The 14,189-nt window shown below is 44.2% G+C and overlaps 6 protein-coding genes across 9 annotated transcripts; 3 read left to right on the top strand and 3 right to left on the bottom strand.

The window, feature by feature from the left end:
• The first annotated feature begins 299 nt into the window (after positions 1–299).
• On the top strand, positions 300–2,041 carry LOC128301098 (E3 ubiquitin-protein ligase TRAIP). The gene is made up of 2 exons (XM_053037418.1): positions 300–693; positions 765–2,041. Exons 1-2 carry the CDS (start codon positions 581–583, stop codon positions 1,987–1,989), a joined length of 1,338 nt encoding a protein of 445 aa, XP_052893378.1. The 5' UTR covers positions 300–580; the 3' UTR covers positions 1,990–2,041.
• On the bottom strand, positions 2,030–2,714 carry LOC128301099 (60S ribosomal protein L29). Its single transcript, XM_053037419.1, has 4 exons — positions 2,642–2,714; positions 2,508–2,567; positions 2,345–2,409; positions 2,030–2,269 (listed from the first exon to the last, which is right to left on the bottom strand). Exons 2-4 carry the CDS (start codon positions 2,542–2,544, stop codon positions 2,141–2,143), a joined length of 231 nt encoding a protein of 76 aa, XP_052893379.1. The 5' UTR covers positions 2,545–2,567; positions 2,642–2,714; the 3' UTR covers positions 2,030–2,140.
• A 340-nt stretch (positions 2,715–3,054) lies between these two features.
• On the top strand, positions 3,055–5,159 carry LOC128302306 (eukaryotic translation initiation factor 3 subunit J). 2 transcript variants are annotated; one of them, XM_053039101.1, is made up of 6 exons: positions 3,055–3,196; positions 3,417–3,502; positions 3,727–3,828; positions 3,892–4,198; positions 4,283–4,422; positions 4,499–5,159. In XM_053039101.1, exons 1-6 carry the CDS (start codon positions 3,181–3,183, stop codon positions 4,559–4,561), a joined length of 714 nt encoding a protein of 237 aa, XP_052895061.1. In that variant the 5' UTR covers positions 3,055–3,180; the 3' UTR covers positions 4,562–5,159. The 2 variants fall into 2 exon arrangements, with proteins under 2 accessions (XP_052895061.1, XP_052895062.1); XM_053039102.1 differs by having other exon boundaries at positions 3,727–3,834.
• Positions 5,160–6,335: 1,176 nt separating this feature from the next.
• Positions 6,336–7,296, bottom strand: LOC128305415 (transcription factor BTF3 homolog 4). Its single transcript, XM_053042849.1, has 2 exons — positions 7,267–7,296; positions 6,336–7,182 (listed from the first exon to the last, which is right to left on the bottom strand). Exon 2 carries the CDS (start codon positions 7,145–7,147, stop codon positions 6,656–6,658), a length of 492 nt encoding a protein of 163 aa, XP_052898809.1. The 5' UTR covers positions 7,148–7,182; positions 7,267–7,296; the 3' UTR covers positions 6,336–6,655.
• Positions 7,297–7,653: 357 nt separating this feature from the next.
• Positions 7,654–10,360, top strand: LOC128305414 (peptidyl-prolyl cis-trans isomerase FKBP8). Of its 3 annotated transcripts, XM_053042848.1 has the most exons (7): positions 7,654–7,685; positions 8,064–8,455; positions 8,545–8,925; positions 9,043–9,210; positions 9,279–9,368; positions 9,449–9,589; positions 9,662–10,360. In XM_053042848.1, exons 2-7 carry the CDS (start codon positions 8,084–8,086, stop codon positions 9,740–9,742), a joined length of 1,233 nt encoding a protein of 410 aa, XP_052898808.1. In that variant the 5' UTR covers positions 7,654–7,685; positions 8,064–8,083; the 3' UTR covers positions 9,743–10,360. The 3 variants fall into 3 exon arrangements, with proteins under 3 accessions (XP_052898808.1, XP_052898806.1, XP_052898807.1); XM_053042846.1 differs by having other exon boundaries at positions 9,449–10,360; XM_053042847.1 differs by lacking the exon at positions 7,654–7,685 and having other exon boundaries at positions 7,943–8,455; positions 9,449–10,360.
• A 523-nt stretch (positions 10,361–10,883) lies between these two features.
• LOC128305412 (presequence protease, mitochondrial) lies at positions 10,884–13,985 on the bottom strand. The gene has a single exon (XM_053042844.1). The coding sequence runs from the start codon at positions 13,983–13,985 to the stop codon at positions 10,941–10,943; it is 3,045 nt and encodes a 1,014-aa protein (XP_052898804.1). The 3' UTR covers positions 10,884–10,940.
• Positions 13,986–14,189: the final 204 nt, after the last annotated feature.

Here is a 14,189-nt window from a genome sequence, read left to right as displayed (position 1 = left end):
GTTCATTTGTTTCCATTCTCCTGACGATAGCTATTTATCATTTCACAACCGATGGCCAACCACAATCAATATGTCGTTCGTACGCTATAGTTTCACTAACTTTTACTTTTCATCAGCATCTCTTGCCTAAAACTCATAGCCTAATACCAAAACGAATGAGAAGCACTGGCTTTCCGGTAAAAACACGAATCTGTTTTGACCGCCGTGTGATTGCCAAGTAATCAACAGAACCTTCTCAACAAACGTTTGACAGTTAATGCAGTATCAAAATTAAACTGCCAGTTTTCCAAAACATTGGCCGCTGGTGCGTTCCGCAAATTGGGTTTTCCAAACCATGCAAAGCCATTTAAAGTCACAAATCACCAAAAATAATGTGCAATATAAATAGATCTTTGCATTCAAGCTGTTAAACCTATCGCTCTCATCGAAAATATGATAAGCAGGCTGTAATTTTCGATACTTCGCTGACGGTCATTCGAGAAGAAGCTCACGAAGAAGAAGTCTTGTCTTGGAACGAAGCGGACGCGCGCGAATCCCGTGTTTATTAGTTGTATTTTTTTACCGTGGTATTAGGATTAATATGAATTTAGTTTGTCCCATTTGTTCGGATCTATTTGTACCATCGGCCGAAGTAAATATTACGCCATGTGGTCACATGTTCCACCACCTGTGCCTGTTGCAATGGCTAGAACGGTAAGATTATGTTCATACAGCTGCTCGGAAGAAAGATACAAAACATTTTGTAACCGGACTATCGCTTCCAGGTCCAAAACATGTCCGCAGTGTCGTGACCGATGCATCGCAACACGGCTCATCAAAGTGTATTTCAATGTAACGACGAATCTAGACACGACCGAAGATAATGCTGCGTTGCTGGACAAACTGGACAATCTTACGTTAAAAGTTCGCGAGCAGGAAAAACAGTTGAAATCATTTGAAACCAGTTCAGCCGAACATAAAAATGAGCAGAAAAAAATGCGGAAAACTTTATTGGGTTTGGAAGAGGAGGTGCGGTCCAAAAATTCAGCAATGTTTGCCCTCAGACATGAAATGGACATGATGCGAGGCGATCGGAAAACATTGACCAAGGTGCAGGAAGAGTTGGAAAGCGTGCGAACGAAGCTACAGTTGTATATGTTGGTTAAGCAGGCGCTGGATGATACCGTGCAGGAAGTGGAACAGATGCTCAGCAATAATACAAGTCGGGAAGCGGCCATTACGTTAGCCGTGGCTTTGAAACGTGAGCTACAAGCGCAAGAGATAAAGCGAAAGAAGCAATCGGATCGGATCACGCATCTTCAAAATGATCTGATCGAATATCGAAGAAAAATCAAAACATTGGAAGACACTCTGTCGACGTGTGAAAGCGAAATTTTTCGACAGGAGCTACTTATCGCGCAACAGGCAAAAGAGAAAAGCACCAATACGTCAACCGAAAGCTATGGTTCTCCGGATGAAATTGTGCCCAACACTCCTGACCAACGTCCAACAGCAGGTCGGAAACGTCCAATAACAGACCTCAACAAAAGTACACCTTTATCGGAAAAGGTTCGTAAAATTATAGACTCAAATTCGCCCTATCTTCGAGTAAAGACGAGCAGCATTGGACTTGCGCCACTCATGCGCGGTGGTTTAAGTGCAAATCCACAAATGATCTTACCCACTGCAAATGTGAAGGAAAAGCCAAAAGCAAACGGCTTTTCTGCCGAATATTCCATCTTTTCGAAAAAAGCAATATCTGAGTCAGTAGCTGGATTTTCAACGATGTGGAAAACTTCCTCCAACGCACAGGATGAGAACAAGCGCAAAAATAACGAAGAGGAGGAAAGCACTTTGGCTGGACCACGATTTAAGCTAACGTCCTCTACCGTAACGGCTCGTCTTAAGGCTGGCAAACTAACCAGGCATCCTTCTACGACGATCAGTCCCAAGAAAGCAGAGGATTTCAATTTAGATGATTTTACCGAATTAGAAAATGTTATTGAATAAGCACCTGTGTGCGGCAGCCTTCGAGAGTACTTTTAATAAACACTTTGTTATACTTTTAGACGTAGCTTTATTCTTTCACATCCATCCTCACTCTGCCCGTGTTGTACGCACATTCATGGAAATTTGTACGGTAACCTTTTCGCCGTACTTTCTACAGCTTGACGGGAGCGGGCTGTCCAGCGTATTTCGCCTTACGTGCCTCGGCGCGCTTCAGGGATTCCTCGTGCGAAACGTTTCCCTTCTTCGAGAACCGAAGATTACGCAGGAACTTCTGGCACATCTGTTAACATGAAAGAAAACAAACCGGTACGATTAACCACCCGGAACACACCTGTGCCCGTGAAGGTTTACTTACACCACGCTTCGATTCATGACGCTTGCGCTTGGGCTTCTTGATACCGTTCTTGTGAGCCTTTTGGTCTGGAATGAAAATAAAACATCAATACGCTGTTAAGTGGCGTTTTCCGGCACCATCACCAACATCACATCGAGTTTAAATCTGTGGTGTCTCAACTTACTCTGATTGTGATTGGTGTGATTCTTGGACTTGGCCATCTCGGCTGGTTATTCGTTTACACCTGTAAGGATATGGACAAGTGATCAGTCACTGAATAGCACAGAAGAATGAAGAAAATAATTCTTTCAGACCTACCTGAATCAAAAAATCCTTTTTGATCGTACCGAAAACAACCTTCCAAGCGAAAGTTGGCAACCGGAAAGAGAGCCAAGAACTATTGACATTGTTAACGTCAGATTACGGAAATCGAACTGTCAAGCTCTACTTCCAAACCTGGTATAAAATATCAGTGTAGCGAATTTGGTCGCCTGGAAGATGAATCACGTATGGTTATTCAAATATTTTTTAGCAGAAAAATGCAAAAGATAGTTGATACTTGTTGAAAATAGATGCAAATCTTTTGCATAAAAACGGGAATTATTTTATATTTTATTTTGTAATAGATGGTACGACACCACGCGACAAACGATGGCACATTTGAAGTTCGTAAGTTTTTTTCTTCAAGACCTGTCAAGAAGATGTAAAAAATACACAATCGAAAAAAGAAAGGCAAAAATTATCCACGACATTTGTTCTGCTTGGAGGAGGGTTTTCTCGAAGTAAAAGATACAACAATCTACTTGTGAATAGTGAAACGCTGCCAACTACCGTGTTGCGAACCCCTTTTCTGCACGATGGAGGAAGATTGGGGTACGTTGTGATTGTTTCTTTTTTCTGCACACCTATATCCTGGTTGCAATGTTTTTCCGTGCTTTGACCAGCAGTGCCACGACGGTGATATCACAGGATTGGATTGCGCGACGGTGGCAATGTTTGAAAATGGCACACCACACGAGCCAGCCCAATGCAGTGGTGCACTGTGTGACAGACTATAAATAATTTAGCTCTAACGTAATATGCATCTTTACAGAAGCATTGGCGGAACAAAAGTCCGAGCAGCTGTTTGCCAAGCCAGACGTGAACAAGTGGGCTGGCGAGGACGAGGATGATGTAAAGGTATGTGAACCGTTCACATCGTGCATGCGTGTGCATGCTTCGTGGTCCAGTAGTGGAAAGCTATTGGCACTTACCGTGACTGTAATCAAAGTAGCCCCCACCTACTAACAGCTAATAGCGATTGGCGTCACCAGTACTTGCTAGTTGCCACACTTCTCGATACAGGGTAGAATACGTATGATTACGTCCTTGTGTTCTTCTTTTTCTATTTTTTTGCTGTACAGGACAATTGGGAGGATGATGATGAGGAGGAAGAGAAGAAGGATGCACCCAAGGAAGATACACCTACTAAAAATGCCAAACCGAAGAAAACTGCCCAACAAAAGGTGTTAGCGAAAGAAATAACTTACCATGCATTATTGTCTTACCTTGTTTTGTTTTGTTTGTAGAAACAAGAGGAATTGGAACGACTTCAAAGAGAAGAGGAGGAGGAAGCCAATCTAACGCCGGAACAGAGGTTGGCCGAAAAGCGAAGGTTGCAGAAGCTGCAGGAAGAGAATGACCTTAAAACGGCCATGGAAACGCTAGGCATCAGTCCCATGTCATCTGGAAACGGTATCGACGGAATGCATCCGACCACCAAGGAGGAATTTACCGAACTAGCAGAAGCGATAAGCAAAAAGCTCTCGAACTACCGTGCCCATACTGAATATCAAGGATTTTTAGAAGAGCTGTTACTAAAGTTATTTGCCAGCTGTAAGTATGATTGAACAAGCAACTGCACACCAAAGAGACCCCGATGGTTTATGTTCTATTTTTCTGGATTCGACTCTGTTACAGTATCATCAAATAACATCAGGAAAGCTAAAACTACCTTAGACAACTTGTACTTGGAAAAGCAGAAGGTCGAGAAAGGTGATAAGCCAAAGAAGACCAAGGGAATTAAAGTGAAAGCAAAGCTGCGCGTCGAAGGAGAGAATGTGAGTGCATCGTTTGGCAGCATCAACCATACAAAGAATGATAAGTGTAATGTAATTTTGGTACCGTTATTTTCAGTCTACTTTGAACGAATATACCACCAAGTATGATGATTACGATGATTACGACGATTTCATGTAACGGTGCATGTTGGTGCACCTGTCGGTTGGAACCTGCAGCATCAATGCCCATGTCGTCATTAGAAGCACACCATCGCCATCACCATCACCCCGGGTCTCGGAGGAATCGTGTGGAAGAAGTTGATCGCAGTCATATACGGCCCCCCGCCAGGACGGTACAGCGGATAGGAGAAATTGAAAATACACTCGCACAGGCATACAACATGGTTATGCGCGGGGGAGTGTAGGGTAGGGAAGATTATTTACATTAGCTGTGTATATTCTCAGTGTTACTCGATACAGTTTTGTTACATTTCAACTCGTTTTTGATAACTATAGCATGACAGTCTCCGAAGGTAGAAGGCAGCGAAAGAAGATACCCTATATAGGATAGGAAAATGTACGCCAACAAGGCGACAGTGTAATGGAGGGTTATAATATCGTACGTACCGTTAATAACCACCAGCCAGGATTAAAATTACCTTCACGTTTGGCAATTACTGTAGTAGCAACGTTCTAGCGAAGAGTATAAAGGGTTCCATTCTTAGCATACAAAATAAATCTTCGAGAATACTGCTGACATTAAGAGACGACCAATTTGAGTGTAAATAAAAGGGGGAGATCGCACGTGGCTTGTTCTGAGTGCAATGTTCTGCAGTTGATGACAAATGCATCTGTAAGACACTTTTTGTGGTTGTACATTATCACAACTTATGGGGTTCGTTCTTTAATTTCAACTGTAGAAAATAAATTCGTTCTTCAACCTTGGGGGAAATTTACTCATGGTGTAGCCATGCCGCAGGATGGATCGATATCAGTATGACCACATGTCCTTAATTTTCCAGCCAAAACAAGCGCGCGCACCAGGCAAATGCGGAAGTAATGTCATTCACACATACCTACACGTGCTATACACGGTCGCATATTAGCAATAAACAGGCTGCTTTGTTTAGGGTTTCTTATCAGGAAAAGATTCATCATAAGCGAGTGGTTAACCGCATTTCCGATTGCGGTATGTAGTTTCGATTGCGGTTTGTAGCGTAGTACAGCAAGTAACAATGAAACAAATGTTTGCGAAGACAGCAAACTATTTTTAGCTATATTGATTGCCGGGTGTACATAACCTCCATGCGAGTTGACAGATCTTGGCGTTCCGGAGAACAATGTGGGAGATGCAATAATGACTATTACATTTACCATAATTGGCCGTAGTCTACGGTTTTATTACTTCTTTACGCATTTATCCTTTAAACATTTCATGCACATTTATGTGGCAGGATACAAATACACGCAAGGGACAAACCTTGTTTATAGGTACGCCTTACCTATTCGCTACATAACCTAGCTTATTCGTTCGTGATTCATTTTCATATTTTTGCATCAATATCATGATATATGTATAAAGCGTACGATTGGTATTTACGAACCACTGTCGTTCAAACCAGGCCCTAAACAATTACGGCGTCCAACCACTCGCAGCATTTGAATAGTTCTTGTAGTGGTTGGTTTGCTCATTCGAGAGTTATAGCCCATTCCTTTTCTCATTATTCCCTTTCATACGAAACGAAAATGAAACCATGTAACCAATAAATGCCATCATTACAGTTACCCTACCTCGAAGCACGCGTCGTCACATGACGGACGGAGGAGATAGTTACAATAGTTTTTAATTCTTAAAATGTCACCATACTTTCGAACATACATTCCAGCCACGGAAACTTGCGTCCGTACAACTTGGTTGTTCAACAAAGCATTTCCATTCCCATGGCTTACAGAAGAAACACTATCCGACAATCTAAGGAGGCGTAGTGTGCGGAGTCGTGTTTGTTAAGAAATACACAATGCGAAGATGAATTCAGAGACCAGCAGGCAAGCCGAATGCAATATGATTTGTGATGGGAGAGTGGGAGACCATTGCTCTCGTTGTTATGGGGAGCTACACGATGTGTTTTGTTTACTGCGCGATGTTTCGGCTTGCCGTGTCCACTGTGTGTCCGGTGGCGCGCACCCTCGGAAATAAAAGAATCGGGTTATACTAGAGCAAGGGGAAGCTTGTATTACTTAAGAGCAGAGCCTGTGTATGTGTAGTGGGTGTGTATGAGGGAGGGGTCAGAGCTTATGAAGAAGCGGGAACCTCTGGCGCCTTGGAGCTGGCAGCGGCGGCAGCTTCTTTCGTTTCCGCATCCTTCTTCGACACCTCCTCAAAGTTCTCGGTCAGCTCTGGTACATCGTCGTCCTCTTCGGCGGCGGCCGCCGTGGCCAACTTTTTCAGCTGATTCAAACCCTCCGGTCCGAGCTGCGAGATGATGTTGGGCAGCATTTCCGTGATCATTTTCGTTTCGCTGTGGCCGGTAATGGCAAACGTATTGGTGCCCAGGGAAGCCTGTGTCTTTGGGTTATTGAAGTGGATCACGGAGCCATCGTTTTTGATCATGTTCACCTCCTCGATGCCGGGGATTGTATTGACGCCGAGCTTTTTCAGCGACAGCTGCAGTTTCTTGTCGTCGACGGCCGAGCTCGTGTGGACGATCTTCTTCTTACGGCGGGGCATGCCCTTGCCGCCGATGCGCACCTCGCTCTGCATTTTCTTCAGCTTTTCCGGATTCATCTTGCTATCACACTGGCCGGTGCGTCGCTTTTACACTGCAATGGCGTAATTTGGAAAACGGTGGAACAACAATTAATCAATGAAAATTGCAATTTTTACTCGGAGCAGCAGAAACGCACATGTGAAAATTGAGGCAATTGCCGTAGAAAGAGACAGAATGGCAGACAAAAGGAAAATTTGACAGCACAAACGTAACTTTGGCAGCAGACGTTTGGCAGGAACAGACGTTCGGGGCTGCAAGCAGACGATAGACTTTTTTAAATATCTTTTCAAGTGGCGTTGCAAATAAGTTTTATTCGCGGTTAAGAATTCAAACATAGTGCTTTACATAGATCTACAAAAGTTTTATGCAGATAAGTAAAAACACGAAGAGAAAAATACATTATGTTCAAACTGGACCTTTTTGTACTTTGATCGATTATTCATTTCGTCGTGTATTGCTGTTTTGCTGTTTCATCGAATCTGTCAAACCCACATTATTATTAGCATTTGTTTTTCTGCTAATACTGCGGACAGAAAAACTTGTGTTTCGTTGAAGGTAAGTCGCTGGCTGTGTACATATTTTTCGTACTTTTCGTGTTTTCAACCTTGCAAGTAGCCAATTAAATGTGGTAGACATGTACGGTGGCCATCGATGTGCATTTTGTTAATTGTTCAGAAAGTTCACCCATCACCATTTCAATTTAGTCTCGAGTGCCATTTTTTGACGACGTCATTGCGCAGAATGTTCGATAGAGGCCACGGCGAAAGCCTGTTTTGCCAAGTGTTGTAATAGCGTTGATCTCCAGTTTGTTTGTTGGATCTGAAGTGAAGGGTATTATCTAGTTTACTCGAATGCGGGAGGGGGTCGGGACGCGATTGCGTGATAACGGCCGTTTCTGGATTGTGTTTTTTTTTATGTACCTGCTCGTTACAGTTAACTTCTCGTGAGTCATCATGGATGCGGAAAAGTCAAGCAGCAGTTCCTTCGAAGACCTTTCGAACCTGAACGAACAGGAGCGGGCAGAGTTGGCTTCATCTGTGCTCGACCCTACGCACATGAAAGCACCCGAAACAAGCCACTCCACAGCCGAACAACAGCAAAAGAATGAATGCGAACCGAATCCATCGGAGGAAAATGAGGCAGACTCCGAATGCATGGACATTCTTGGCAATGGAACACTGTTAAAGAAGGTGCTGAAGAAAGGACGCTCGGAGCTGAGGCCCGAAAGTAAAGATCTTGTGACCATCACATATACGGGAAAGCTCGAGGATGGAACGGTGGTTGAAGAACACAGTAATGTTGTGGTGCAAATCGATGATGTAGAGGTATGTAGGCATCGATATATGATAACGATACGTTTATCATTAATTGTTTCTCTTCCCTTTCCCCCACTGTAACCTCTTCCGTTCCACAGGTGGTACAAGGGTTAGATATGGCGTTGAAGCTAATGAATGAGGGCGAAGTTGCGGAAGTGATTGTAAATCCTCGGTTCGCGTACGGCGAGCTTGGATTGAAAGATCCCACCGAGTTGGACCCGGTAATACGGTCCGTTCCGCCAAATGCGACCATAACGTACACGGTTACGCTGGTGTCGATGCGAGAGGAAAGCGACATCGAAGCGCGAACGTACACATCCCGGAAGGAAATTGGTAACAAGAAACGATTGCGCGGCAACTACTGGATGAAGCGCCAGGAGTACAACCTGGCGATACAGAGCTATCGACGAGCGTTGGAGTATCTTGATGATACGGTAAGTGCCGGAGGCATGATGGAATCCGGTGCCGGTTCGGTTGAGGTAAGCTAATTACGAGACAGACAAGAATGAAACGAAAAGCCGTTTCTCTTATCAATGAAAGCCATGTCTAAAGACTGCATTCTTTTTTTTCTTCAACTAAAAAAAAATCCTTATCAGTTATCCACCACAGAGCTGCAGGATTTGCTGGAAGATCGTATGAAAGTGTACAATAACCTCGCGTTGGCTCAGCTTAAAATATCAGCCCACGAAGCTGCCCTCAAGTCGGTTGATCATGTACTAAAGTGCCAGCCAAACAACGCCAAGGCTCTGTTTCGTAAGGGCAAGGTAAGCCCAAAAAAAAAACTCGAATTGAAACGTACGGTGGTCTCATAATTTTTTGTTATATTATACAGATCTTGGATGCTAAAGGGGATACTGCAGGCGCTATAACGCTTCTTCAAAAAGCAGCTACGAGCGACGTCGACGATAAGCTAATACAGTCGGTAAGTGGAAGAACAAAATCAATTGTCTCAAGCTTGTCGGATTGCTTGGTAAAATGGTTATTATGCCCCCCGTTTGACAGGAATTATCCAAATTGATCTTAAAATCTAAGCGTGAGGCTCGTAACGAACGGGACCTGTATCAGAAGATGCTTGGCCAGGCACAGAAGCTGGAACAAAAGACGAAAACTGCACCAGCCGTGCAAAACAATGAATCGTCCAAGGTAAAATGTTCCAGCGGGCAAAAACTCTTATCTCTTATTTATCTTATTTTTTCTAACAATCTAATCCTTCAGATGATGATGTGGGGTTACCTCGTGGGCACAATCCTGATCGGAGTGGTCGGTGTCGCGATCTTCCGGTACAATAATCCATAAATTCGACACAATTGGAAGAGTTGATTGTACTAGCGCACCAATAGCTGCTATTGCCCCCACACATAAGCTGAACAGATGCATTAGAATACGTGAACGATCGGAAGGCAAACGAAACGTGCTAGGTAGGAATTTCTTGAACAAAACGAAAACAGGGTGCGTGTTTTTCTACGAGCATCTACAAGCGTAGAAGTAATGAATTGTTTAATCTAGGGTGTATGGCGATTTAAATGACACGCTTCCCACGTGCGCGAGTGCTTAAGTATCGTGGTGCGGTGCAAGAAAGAGTACAAGAAAGTTAGTGGCGGTTCCGATTGCGTTACATGTAACATTTTATGCGTACGTTTTGTGCAAAAAAGAATTAGAAGCTAGTGTTTCAACGAGACCATCATTAGGTCCTTCTGTGGGTGCGCACATTTACCTAAAGCACTTGCTTGGGTATACGCTTTTTGAATTACTGGAACTTGGACATCCGATCCAAATATGTTTTATCGTAAAACAAATTGTTGGCAAACAGCCACCAAACGGGAGATGATTTGTTTGAAAAAAAAAAAACATTATCAAACAAGCAGGTTAAAAGCAAAAGATGATTTTTAATTCACTCTTCCTCGCAAGCAGGAATGAGAACCGTGCGATCGTGTCCAGTAATTCTTGTCCACCCTGAAATGGTTTTAGACTCCATTGGCAGAGCACAGAACAACGCATGGCGCAGGAAAAGAGAGCTTCTTCCATCCAACGAACTCTTCCCGAGCATTTTGCGGGGCATGTCAGTCATGCAGCGTAAGAATATATAAACACGACATCATTCCACAGTTGGTATCCTGCATTTATGGAACACGCGGGGAAAACGGTGGAGGGAAGGGTGTGTTTTCTTGTTTCTATATATAAATTTAGCAACGATTTTCTGGTATCATATATATATACTCTCCCACAACTCCCTGAAACGAGACGAAATAGGGTTAAATGTGTAAGAACGGTTTTTGTCTGCAATTTTTGTTAGTGTTTTCATTTCTATGAGTAAATTATGCAAACCCCAATGTATACATGAATGAATGGTTATTTTGTTGTAAAGTGGTTTGTTTTAATTGTGCGTTCGGGTGCTACATGGATGAGAAACACATTTTCTGGTTCGATTAATAGAAACATATCGGTTTTATTTTATCTTCTATTTGCTATACAGCGCACGCTTTTCAGGCGCACATTACAAAGCAACCGTTGTCCACGTTTCAGCATCTTTGGGAAGGTTTTTGTTTTCCGGCCCTAGTACTGATTTTCCGACCACCTTGACGGCACCCGGTTTCAAATAGTGTTCATTCACCTCCAGCAAAAGCTCCTTGCTTACATCAAGGACAGCAGCGCGATGGCTTCCAAACAGCTCGTCGGAAATACCCTGCCGGAACAGATCCATGCCACGCTCGAGCGGTGCAATCGGAACGTCCAGTTGCTGTAACACACCCAGTTTAGCTTCAAACAGCGTTTGTTCGTCCATCTTTGGTACGGTTTGTACATTCCAGCCGTATGCCTCATCGAACACGTTCAGCGTGGTGCGGGAATTGGGATCCCGGTAGCTGAAGAAATTAAACAAACCGTCCGACGTAATTTTAGCACCCGCACCATAAGCTCCATTTTGTTCACGTACAACCGGTAGCAAATATTTTGCGGATAGGTATTTTGCCAACACCTTCAGTGGTGCGTAATGGCGGTGCGTGTAGGGTACGGTTAGGATCGACTTTGCACAATAGTTAACCGGAATGTTCATGATCGTATGGCGACAGGAGGAACCGGAATCGGTTCCTAGCGGTTCCGAAACGTTCCACACTTTGACCGTGCTACGAAGAGCAATGCCATCGATGAACTTACGATAGTTCTGTGCCGTTTGATCTTCCGATGTGGGAGTAAAGTTGAGTGCACAGCGCATTCCCGATTCTTCGAAGAGTTTCGTAATCGAGCGGCATTTATCCAGTATTTCTCCCGCGTTGTGACGTTGCGCCAAATCCTTCATAAACGCTAAATGCTCAATGCCCATCAATCGTTCCCTTAGTCGGCCCGATTCGGTCACCAAACCGTTGGCATTCTGCATCGCGTACATGTGTCCCGATTGTGCGATTCCGACCGACATCTCCGAAAGATAGTTTTCTAGCAACATCTCGAACCGTTTAACGTCGTTCAGCTCGAGTTCGTTGAAAATGCGTCGAAAGATATCGAACATGTTTGGTACATTCTTATCTAGTGCGTACGTACCGAAATACAGCCCAAACTCGTACTGCTGCATATTGTGCACATTTTCTACCAGATGGGTAGAGAATCCGATGCCAGCCGTCTTGGAACTCATCAGCTGATCGAACGCCCTATAATCGATGCCTTTCGTGCCGAACTGTGTTACGATCGTATTGAAGAGAGGGAGCAAAAGCTTTTGTTCCGTCGTTAAACCATTCACGTCCAGTATACCGCGGAAGTAAACGACCCCATTCGTATCCACACGACAAAGCTGTGTTGGAACATTTGCAACCAGCTGCTGTTCCACTTTTGTTTCGGGAACCTTTTTTTCGATTTCGTTCAAGCGCAAACATGGTAGAATGTCCGTATTTGGGTGTGCTTTCTGTGATTCCGACAGTTCGATTCCTTCCCGATAGATGCGTTCCTTGTCTGTTTCGTTGAGTTGTGTGATTTTTTGTTGCAGATTCTTGCGTTCCGCATCCATAAACTGCTTCTCGTAGTGTTCGTCCGGCGACATGGTCATCGTAAGCCGATGTTTATTATTCCGGAAATAGTATTCCACTTTGTTCTGCAAATACTTTGGACTGTTGGCTATGTTTTCACGTAGCATCCGCACTGATTCGCTAACGTTCATCGCCCGCACCAAATCTCCATCATGGTTCCAGAGCGGAGTAAGATTAAACAACAGCCCGAGACCAAACTTGCTCGTCTGATGCTTCATGGTCAGCTCGATGCTGTGCAGTACGCTTTCAATGTGTGCCGGATCGAAGCCTTTTTCGATCACTTCCTCAACCGTGTGGTCGAATATTGTTGTAACGCGCTCAAAATCATCGACCGCTAGATCCTGCAACCCAACCACAAACATTGTGTCGCGAATGTGCGAATCGAAGCCGGTTAATTGATTGTATCCACCGGATATGTTTGGCTCGATGAGGTTTTTGTAAAAGAAAGAATTTGGTCCCTTTACCAACAGTTCAGTGAGTATGTGCAAAAGGAACGTCTCGTAAACGTCGGTTATATCCGTCATCAGGTAACCGATGGCGATTTGGTTCTGTTTCTCTAGCGGAGCACCCATGTTGTCGTAGCGACAACGTACGTGGTCTTTCTTCGCAATGCTCCATCGTTTCTGCGGTGGTATCACACTGTACCGTGTATCGATTCGATCGTAATCACGCAAATATTGCTCATCCACGAAAGCCATCGTTTTGTCAAGATTAAAGCAACCGTAGCTGAAAATGCGCGCATTGCTTGGATGGTAGTACTTCTGATGGAAGTTTACCAAATCTTGATGGTTCAGCTGTGGAATATCAAGCGGATCGCCGCCCGACACGTATCCGTACGTGTGGTCTGGTAGGATTTTGTTGAAGAATTTCTGCCCAAAAACGGCTCCATTTTCCGAGAACGCACCTTTCATCTCGTTATAAACGACTCCCTTAAACACATACTCAGATTGTGGGTTGGTTAGCTCGGCATGCTCCAACCGCCAACCTTCCTGCAGAAAATCCAGATACTTTAGATTCGGTCGAAATGCCGCATCCATGTAGATGGTTTGCAAATTGCGATAGTCAATCTCGTTCGTTGAGCTAAACGGGTACAGCGTGTAATCGGGCCCGGTCATAGCGTTCATGAACGTGGCCAAGCTGCGATTCAACATCTTGAAGAATGGATCCCGGACCGGAAACTTTTGCGAGCCACACAGCACATTATGTTCCAAGATGTGAGGCAATCCGGTCGAATCGAACGGGGTTGTACGGAAATTGATCGAAAACACGTTGTTCGTATCTTGCCGGTCAATGTGCAGATACTGGAGGCCAGTTTTCTCGTGGCGGAACATATACGCCGTCATGTTGAAATCCGCAATATACTGTGCTTGGGTGCAGATGAAACCATGGTACCGATTGCCCGGTTTGTATCGGTCGGAAGCTTTTATGTTTGCTAGGATGGCCGGATTTACTTTCGGTGCCGGGGTCGATGAAAGCCATCGGCGGCTGGAAAACGCACGCTTCATCGACGATATCTGCCGCAACATTTTGTGGATATACTGTTTAGGAGGGAACTCACAGTAGAATTATTAAAATTAACACTGACCGGTGCGGAAAACGAAAAAATACTTACATTTTTCAGCAACTCACAAATTACAACTGTGCACGAAACAATTTCATAACAAGACTGGATTGTTGCGAGTGTGACAGATGTATTTGCGGCTGCAGCTGTCAATTTTGGGCCACGATGG

The sequence above is a fragment of the Anopheles moucheti genome, chromosome 3 (assembly GCF_943734755.1).
Source record: "Anopheles moucheti chromosome 3, idAnoMoucSN_F20_07, whole genome shotgun sequence".
NCBI classification, from domain to species: domain Eukaryota; kingdom Metazoa; phylum Arthropoda; class Insecta; order Diptera; family Culicidae; genus Anopheles; species Anopheles moucheti.
The sequence above is the reverse complement of the archived record's forward strand: the minus strand, read 5'-3'. Positions and strand labels throughout refer to the sequence as shown.

Coding starts and splice junctions, on each gene's coding strand:
- LOC128301098 (XM_053037418.1), top strand. CDS start 581: ATGAATTTAGTTTGTCCCATTTGTTCGGATCTATTTGTACCATCGGCC. Junction 694..764: donor CTGTTGCAATGGCTAGAACG/GTAAGATTATGT, acceptor TATCGCTTCCAG/GTCCAAAACATGTCCGCAGT.
- LOC128301099 (XM_053037419.1), bottom strand. CDS start 2,544: ATGGCCAAGTCCAAGAATCACACCAATCACAATCAGA. Junction 2,410..2,507: donor TCACACCAATCACAATCAGA/GTAAGTTGAGAC, acceptor TTTTCATTCCAG/ACCAAAAGGCTCACAAGAAC. Junction 2,270..2,344: donor GTCATGAATCGAAGCGTGGT/GTAAGTAAACCT, acceptor TCATGTTAACAG/ATGTGCCAGAAGTTCCTGCG.
- LOC128302306 (XM_053039102.1), top strand. Junction 3,503..3,726: donor AGGACGAGGATGATGTAAAG/GTATGTGAACCG, acceptor TTTGCTGTACAG/GACAATTGGGAGGATGATGA. Junction 4,423..4,498: donor TGCGCGTCGAAGGAGAGAAT/GTGAGTGCATCG, acceptor CGTTATTTTCAG/TCTACTTTGAACGAATATAC.
- LOC128305415 (XM_053042849.1), bottom strand. CDS start 7,147: ATGAATCCGGAAAAGCTGAAGAAAATGCAGAGCGAGGTGCGCATCGGC.
- LOC128305414 (XM_053042846.1), top strand. CDS start 8,084: ATGGATGCGGAAAAGTCAAGCAGCAGTTCCTTCGAAGACCTTTCGAAC. Junction 8,456..8,544: donor TGCAAATCGATGATGTAGAG/GTATGTAGGCAT, acceptor TCCGTTCCACAG/GTGGTACAAGGGTTAGATAT. Junction 9,211..9,278: donor CTCTGTTTCGTAAGGGCAAG/GTAAGCCCAAAA, acceptor TATATTATACAG/ATCTTGGATGCTAAAGGGGA.
- LOC128305412 (XM_053042844.1), bottom strand. CDS start 13,985: ATGTTGCGGCAGATATCGTCGATGAAGCGTGCGTTTTCCAGCCGCCGA.